Raw genomic sequence first — 7,889 nt, forward strand, 5'->3', positions numbered from 1 at the left:
ATGTCGACCATTTTGACCCCGTATTAAAAAAGATAGAAAAAGAATACAAGTTCAAAAAATGCAATCCTTTTGCATGAAGTCCTGTTATGTGTACTAGTTTTGGAAGGAAATACCAAACTTTCAATATAACAAATTTGAAAAAGATCCTTCACAAAACGGGCTATCGTGTATGAACATTAATGACTTTCAATTCAAAGGACCAAGGTGATGGTCATATTCATTGCATAGTTTATTATAATATTCCCAAATTAGACACATAGACGCATATTGACATTACAAACAATGTTGCCAAATAGAGTTTCCTTTTTTACAAAAAAAAAACATTTTTCATTTTCAAAGTGTCAAAAATGGATTTTTTTTGTGAAGAAATTACGAAAACCAGGGTGCAAAATGGCACCACTCCAAGTGTCACCATAATTAAACCATATTTTATGCACAATCCCTGTGTTTCATGGATTTTCTATATTTCTGGTTACTTTCGCACATTTAAATGACTTTATGTCAATTCCCGGAAGTGATTCAAATTTGAACTGCAAGTGTGTGATAACACTTTCATAAAATTAGCAAAAAATATTTTTATGCACATATATAGTCATTATATGGGAGAACCACTTAGTGTTTTGAGAGATTCATCGCCTTGTGATAAATCACCATGCCGTTCATTTTGACCCCGTTTTGAAAAAAATGAAAGAAAATGAATACAAGTTCAAAAAATGCAGTGGTTTCGCATGGAGTCCTTTTATGTGTACTAGTTACGAGGAAAAATACCAAAGTTTTCATATGACTAATTTGAAAAAAAATCCTTCACAAAATATGCTATCGCCTATGAACATTCATGGATTTCAAGTCAAATGACCATGTGATGCCCATATTCATTGCATGGTTTAATATAATGTGCCCAAACTTGGATCATGGATGCATCTTGTCATTACAAACAAGGCTGCCAAATACAGTTTCCAACTTTTTTGTAAAAATAAGTCATTTCCCATTTTCTAAGTGTAAAAAAGAGTATTTTTATGAAGCAAGCACAAAAAACAGGGTGTAAAATGGCAACAGTCCAATTTTCACAAAAAATATACCATATTTGGTGGACAATTCTCAAGTTTTATGAATTTTCTAGATTTCTTGCTATTTCCACACATTTAAAACACTTCTGATTTCCCAAAAGTATTTCAAATTTGAAATGCAAGTCTGCAATTACTCAGTCCAAATATTTTTAGATACACAAGTATTCACTATATGGAAGAACCGCTTAGATTTTTCATATTTTCTTGTGTGTTCACAATATTTCTATTCATTTTTTTGTGTTTACCGAGTGTTACGCTAATTAAAAATCATGTTTTTTCTGATTGGTTGAGAGAAAGCACACTCTTCTCAACCAATCTGAGAACAACATACGGAATGATGACGTGGCGTCATGGCAGCCGCACATCTCTTACTCTCTCTTCTATCTCTCTCCCACTCTCTTCTAAATCACGAGCGTGTGTCTCATTTCCTCATCTCTCTCCTTGTCTTCTCTCGCGGCCACCACCGGCGGGCAGTGGCCGACCACCAGCACCGCCGCGACATTGCGAGCGCGCCATGGAGAACAAGGCCCGCAGACATTCGTCTCCTCCGGCCGCTGACCTCGCCCTTCCGATGGCACGCCAGATCAGCCAGTACGTCGAGGTCGTGCGGACGACCGACCGGACTCCCAACTACACGCGCTTGGCTCCGCCGTCTTTGCTCCTCTTCCTGACCTAGCTGTTGCTCCTCTTCCGCAGGTCCTTCTCTTCATCGATCACGCAAGCAGCACCACCACCAGCGGTGTAGCTAGCTAGCTAGTATACTGGTGTGCTAGCTAGTACTCCGATGTTCTGGCTAGCCGGTGCAATAGTAGCTCAGGAGGACGGCGAGGATCAAGAGCAGCAACAGCGCACACGACAAGCAGCAACGGGCACGCGATGGCAAGCAGCGGTAGCAGTCGGCGCCTGCATTTGACCACCAATGGATATAGGACGGGGTCAGGCGGCGCTATTTTTTTTTCTATTTACTCCCTTTACCGAGCGGTACTCTCGGTAAACTACCTTGCCACATAGCTACAACACCATTTGCGCCGTCCCGTCTGATCGCTTTTTTTGCCGAGTGACCGTATTTGAAACTCGGTAAAGACTTTGTCCAGTGTTTGACAAGTGGATCTCGGCAAATTTTTGTTTGCCGAAAAGGGGTACGCCGAGTGTCCTTTGCTGAGTACAACACTTGGCAAAGGCTTTGCCGAGTGTTTGTGGCACCCACACTCTCAGGTTTTATGGTCTCTACCTTAGGTTGCTTATTTTGCATTCTGTGAAGAACAAATGTGGTATAGTATGAGAGCATGTAAAGGGCAAAACAAAGTAATGCGCAAAGAATACCCCCCCCCCCCCCCCCCCCCGCGTCCACAGACACACACAAACACCCTGCTGCCAGCAACTCCTTTTCCGTACCTAGCACAATGATTGTTGGATTGATGTAGCGATTTTTTGCAACCACTCAAAGGACATAAAAATAAGGAAAAAATTGGGAACTTATTTAAAATTAACTAGCTAGTGGTGTCTGTGAAGTTCAAGAAAAAGCTGGACTTTTTCTTGACAACAAGTTAATGTCAAAGAATTAATAAATGTATTTGCAAAAAAAGAAAGCAAACCGAATTAACGATAAAACTGGTTTAGGTTTTCACTATAGACAATGGTAGTAGTCTGAACCAGATACAAACCAATAAAAAACAAGATCTCAAATCTCCAACCATTAAAGAGTTGTATGTTAGTCCTTTCTTATGTTCAACCCAAATTTTACAATAACACTATTATACTTAAATCTTGATTATTGCAATACATAAATAATTAATTAATGCACCAGCTTGCGGTTGTAACCAGACAAGATGAACCTATGAACTTGCAAGAATGGCAATCGGATCGACATCCACACAACACCGGTATGAACATTGTCTAGATCAAACTTTATTTGTATTTTATTTCATAATTTAAACTCGTTTGTGCGGATCACACATGACATTGTGTGACACTTTATTTGCCACCGCTACATCGACATGCCCATCGACTAAGCAACGGCGATCCAACTATATATTACTAGAGATATTTTCTTATCAGTAGGCACCAACTTGGGTGCCAACGCCGAATGGCACACTAGTGGTGGTGCCGTACACCGGCACGTTGACACTGCACATCATTGGCAGGGTACGGAGTGCAATGGAAGTCATCAACTCAAGTTGAGCTATTTGGTGTGGCTGCAACAAGGTACCCTGTGGTACCTGTTGTTGTTGAGGCCATTGACCCAGTTGTTGTTGTTGAGGTCGTTGGAAAGAACACTGTCCGAGCTGCTTCTGTTGTTGTTGGGGTTGGGAGACACCTTGGACCGACTGTTGGGGTTGTTGCTGCTGAGGTTGGTTGAAACCCTGACCATGTTGTTGTTCTTGTAGGACGATCGAGTAGATGATGGCACGGATTGCATCATAGCGTGATTGTTCGGGGATTCGCGGCAGCTGCTGGCAACATTGTTGCTGCATCACATGGCAACTGCTCTGCCACAACATTTGCGACCTAGCAAGACTTTGTGGCATTGCCACAGGGCTGCATTGCTGCTGGAGGAATACCTTGCATGGGTTTAGCTGCTGCAAGATAGATGGCTGAACATATGGTATTTGTTGTTGCGGAAGAACCGGTTGTTGGTGTTGCGAAAAAGGTGGTTGTTGCGGTAGAATTGGTTGTTGTTGTTGCTGTTGCGAAAATGGTGGTTGTTGCGGTAGAACTGGTTGTTGCTGCTGCTGAGAAAATGGTGGTCGTTGTTGTGAAAATGGGGGTTGTTGCAGTAGAAGTGGTTGTTGTTGCTGCGGGAATGGTTGTTGTTGCTGCGAAAATTGTGGTTGTTGTTGCTGCGAAAATGGTGGTTGTTGCGGTAGAATTGGTAGTTCTTGCTGCGAGAATGGTGGTTGTTGCTGTGAAAATGGTGGTTGTTGTTGCTGCGATAATGGTGGTTGTTGTTGCTGTGAACATGGTGGCTGTTGTGGAAATGGTTGTGGTTGTTGTTGGATCGGTTGCTGTTGGTGGTACCATAATATTTGTTGTAGTGGTAATGGTTGTTGTTGCGATGGTTTCTCCAAGCCAGGGATGTGGCTAGTCTCCATTTGTGCAATGGCACTTGTCGCTGCAACGGCAAGGAGGGCAAAGATGAGGAAGGTCTTCATGGTGAATTGGTGTTAACTAGTGTTGCTTGGTTTGATGCTTGTGCTTGTGATGATCATTATACTTCATGTCTATTTATAGTAGCCCATGCACCACCTCTTTCCTTCTTTGCATCAGCTTTAATAATTGTGTTTGGATGTTTCTGAAATGGATTTTTGGTACATTATGGTAGGTTGCACTAGCTATACGCGTACTTTTGGATTGATCATCAAAGTTGCTTTTTAGTTGTGCATATGATCATACACAAAGTACATGATGTTTGAGGTAGATGACTTGCCTTATTCACTTTACATGTCATGCATTTATCAGGATAGTATCACTTTTACACCCGATTTTGGAAAAGTTACATGATGTTTGCTATAGATGACTTGCCTTATTCACTTTACATGTCACACACTTATCAGGATATTATCACTTTTACACCCGATTTTGGAACCTTGCATAGGGTGTCAGCCTTAAACATGAAAAGGCAAAACTTGTGTAGGACTAAGTTGCAATCATGTGTGGGTTGTTAAGATATGCTCTATTATTAAAGCCTTACATGTGGAGGGTTCTTCTAGACTCAATTGTTTCTTATAGAACTAACATTGTATTGTCCTTTAAGATGGTAAGATAAATTGACACCTATAGAGCATGACACGACTCATCGAATTCCCTTTACATGTAAAGGATTGTAATTGCTTACAAGTCACTAACATATATCTGGTCCTAACTCTAGACACATCATCATCAGTTTGATCTTTGTGTTAAGGATTTTTATTTGATCATATCATTCTTTTGGCGGACTAAGTTTGCAATATTGTGCAAATATTTCAACGGGCCCACCTGGTCTCTTTTACTAAATCTTTGGGGCAGGAGGTTGATATTTATTTGAATTGTGTAGAATATTTACATTGGTAACCTATTGGAATTATTGTATGTTCGTTATACTATGACGACAACATATATAGTTTGGTTTACTGTGGTTCATGTTCAGGTGTACAATAATGAATTTACTATATCAAGGTACTTTATCAACCCAAAATAAAAAATTCCAAACATTTCAACATTTTTCATGAACAAACCTTTAGAACCTATTCGCGACTATCCTCCTAGATCATGGACAACCAGCATATTTCATTTGTAGGATTTTGACAAGGTCTTGATTGTTTCCCACATAAAATGTTCTAGATTGTTTCATGGCAACTTGTTTGTGCCCGACTATTTTCAAACTTCTTATCTAGGCCATACTTATGTTTTTCTGTCATTAATCTATTAACTGCTGAATGAGGTGGTCCCAAATGATAAAGAAAACTATGTTAGGAGTATGGGCATCTCTTTCAATAAAACCAGAGGATTTTATGATTATGATTTGGTTCGAAATATGTTAATGATATGTGCACTCGATCTGGGCCCTTATCCGATGAATTGAAAAGTGTTAAATGGCCCATGCATAAATCTATATTTGTTCACAAGTATCAGAAATCTGGAATGGTGACACTACATATTCAATTCAAATTTGAAAATACATCTGATCCCAGCTATAAAGGTCGCCATGTGTCTCAAAGGAGTCTCCATGGCAACTCTGGCCGTCTGCAATTACACTAGATGGCATGCTAGTCTGCCATCCATCGTGGGGATCCGCCGACAGGACAGGTCAGAGTTCCCGCGGTTGCAACTAGCAGGTTATTCATCCAATCTCTGTTCGTCAGTTAGTGCTCGATCCTAGAGTAAATGGTACTTGTATGGATATATAGTTGCAGAGAGGAATTTCTTTGCCTAGTGTTTGATCGGATTGCTAGCTGGATTGGTGGAGAAATCACTACTTCTTCGTGGTAGGGTAGCAGTGGACAATTAGTACAGACATACCTGGCAAAAAATTCTGGTGTGTTGAGAAGTATATTAAGTGGAGATAGTACTAGATCTGATGGCTGCCGGAGATAGTAGTAGATGTAATACTACACACTGGCACAGTATGAGGTCATTATATTGTTCTGTACAAAGTCTGTCACTGAGATGTACATATATGAGTTACAGCCGTATATATATTTCTTGCAAAATCCATGCTTCCTTGCAGGTGCCCCCGAGACAGAGCCTATTCCCTATTTGGTACGGTGAGTATTAAATCGAAACTCAAAATATGCATTTATCGATTTGTCAATCTCACATTATATGCATCTGATAGGAGAGGTTATCGTCAGAGGTTGTGGAACAATCTGAAGGACACTTGTGGTTAAGCAGCAACAGCAGCAGGTGAAGTGTTTCATGTCAGTCAGTTGGTAGTCAGACTGGCACTTGTTTAATTTGGATGATACAGTTTTTTATTCACTTTGGTAAATGCCAATGGACAATGACCAATTTGGATGATACACGTGAGGAATAGACTACAGAAAGACTAGTTATGTGGTCACCTGGGACTCTAGAGTGTTTTTAGGTGCCATGCAGTCTTGTTTTGCTGTTATAGACTTGATAAATGCTATGAGCTATTTTTGACAGCACCAGTGTCGTTTCATTGTTGGTTTAGCAGGTGCTTTGGCTAAAAGAAGAAAAGAAAAATGTTACGCACGCCTAGGTTATGTCATGATTGTTATTGGCTTTGACAAACTTTGACCTCTGTCTTCTTCAGATATCTGTATCAGTGCTGATGGTATCCCAGCAGTGCTGGTTACTGGGGAAGTGTATGCGGCATGTCGAATCATTCTTCCGCAGGAGGCCCCTAAAGCTTCAACTTGTTGAGAAACTGTCTGCACTCCGCAGTTTGGAACCTTGCGGCATGATGCTGTGAATTTCTTGGATAGTGGGCTTCCCTGATGGCTGCTCTGCTAGTGCTAGCTCAGGGAATGGCCTCTACAACTGAACTGTACTGCAGTCGGTCTTGACCGAGAATTGTTGGGGCCTATGGTGTAGGGCGACTGCTTGGCGTCGAGTTGAGCTGCAACGCTGAATCAAACCCTGGCCGACACAGACAATCAGATCTGGATTTGGTTTGCTGCTCGTCCTTTGGGTTCGTGCCCATGATGGGCAAGGTTCACCAGCAGTTTACTATCATCCATGGCGCTTTAACCCTGTGGTGTTCTACTTATCTGAACAACTTCTTGTTTTTGAAATGTCAACCGGGGTGTGTGTGTGTGTGTGTGTGTGTGTGTGTCACAAAAAGAGGAAGTCCTCAGTTTGTGATCATACAGCAGAGGTGAATAGAGGGGCAGAGGGCCACACAGTTTTTTTTTAGAAATGGAGGCGTACCCCCGGCCTTTGCATCATAATGATGCATGCAGCCATCTTATTAAAGAGTCTTGAAGTAGCACAAAGTCAAAAAAGTATTACAGCTCGCAAGCGAAGCGAACCAAAAAAAAAAGTACATGCCCAAAATCACTACCGGTAAGGCAAAGTAAAAGATAAGCTCCCTATACTCATATCCTGTTCTGCGACCGCCAACCGAACCGGTTGAATATAGCCCGTGCTACCATCTCCCACTGGTTGCACCCAGTAACCAAAGCCTCCCTGGAGTCCACAGGAGTGAGTAAGGACCACGTATGGATCAATGCGGTAGCTCTAAAGATGACCAGCAAGAAAGTTAAAATGTGTTGTCTGTTAAAAATCATATCATTCCTACAATTCCATATAGCCATAAAAGCGCACATACTCCAATCCGAATACGAGATACAGTAATATGCTCAACCCCAGCTAACCACA

General features: G+C 41.4%; 1 protein-coding gene and 1 long non-coding RNA gene across 2 annotated transcripts; one reads left to right on the forward strand and one right to left on the reverse strand.

Annotated features, from left to right (window-relative positions):
* Window positions 1–2,964: 2,964 nt before the first annotated feature.
* LOC100682492 (gamma-gliadin B-I-like) lies at window positions 2,965–4,279 on the reverse strand. Its single transcript, XM_044591735.1, has one exon. The coding sequence runs from the start codon at window positions 4,217–4,219 to the stop codon at window positions 3,122–3,124; it is 1,098 nt and encodes a 365-aa protein (XP_044447670.1). The 5' UTR covers window positions 4,220–4,279; the 3' UTR covers window positions 2,965–3,121.
* Window positions 4,280–4,787: 508 nt separating this feature from the next.
* On the forward strand, window positions 4,788–7,428 carry LOC123162350 (uncharacterized). Its single transcript, XR_006481239.1, has 3 exons — window positions 4,788–6,310; window positions 6,382–6,449; window positions 6,823–7,428. It is a non-coding gene; the product is annotated as an uncharacterized lncRNA (long non-coding RNA).
* The last annotated feature ends 461 nt before the right edge of the window (window positions 7,429–7,889 follow it).

Source organism: Triticum aestivum, chromosome 1D, assembly GCF_018294505.1.
Source record: "Triticum aestivum cultivar Chinese Spring chromosome 1D, IWGSC CS RefSeq v2.1, whole genome shotgun sequence".
NCBI classification, from domain to species: domain Eukaryota; kingdom Viridiplantae; phylum Streptophyta; class Magnoliopsida; order Poales; family Poaceae; genus Triticum; species Triticum aestivum.

What these genes read in the sequence shown, in the direction of transcription:
- LOC100682492 (XM_044591735.1), bottom strand. Translation starts at nt 4,219, where the DNA reads ATGAAGACCTTCCTCATCTTTGCCCTCCTTGCCGTTGCAGCGACAAGT.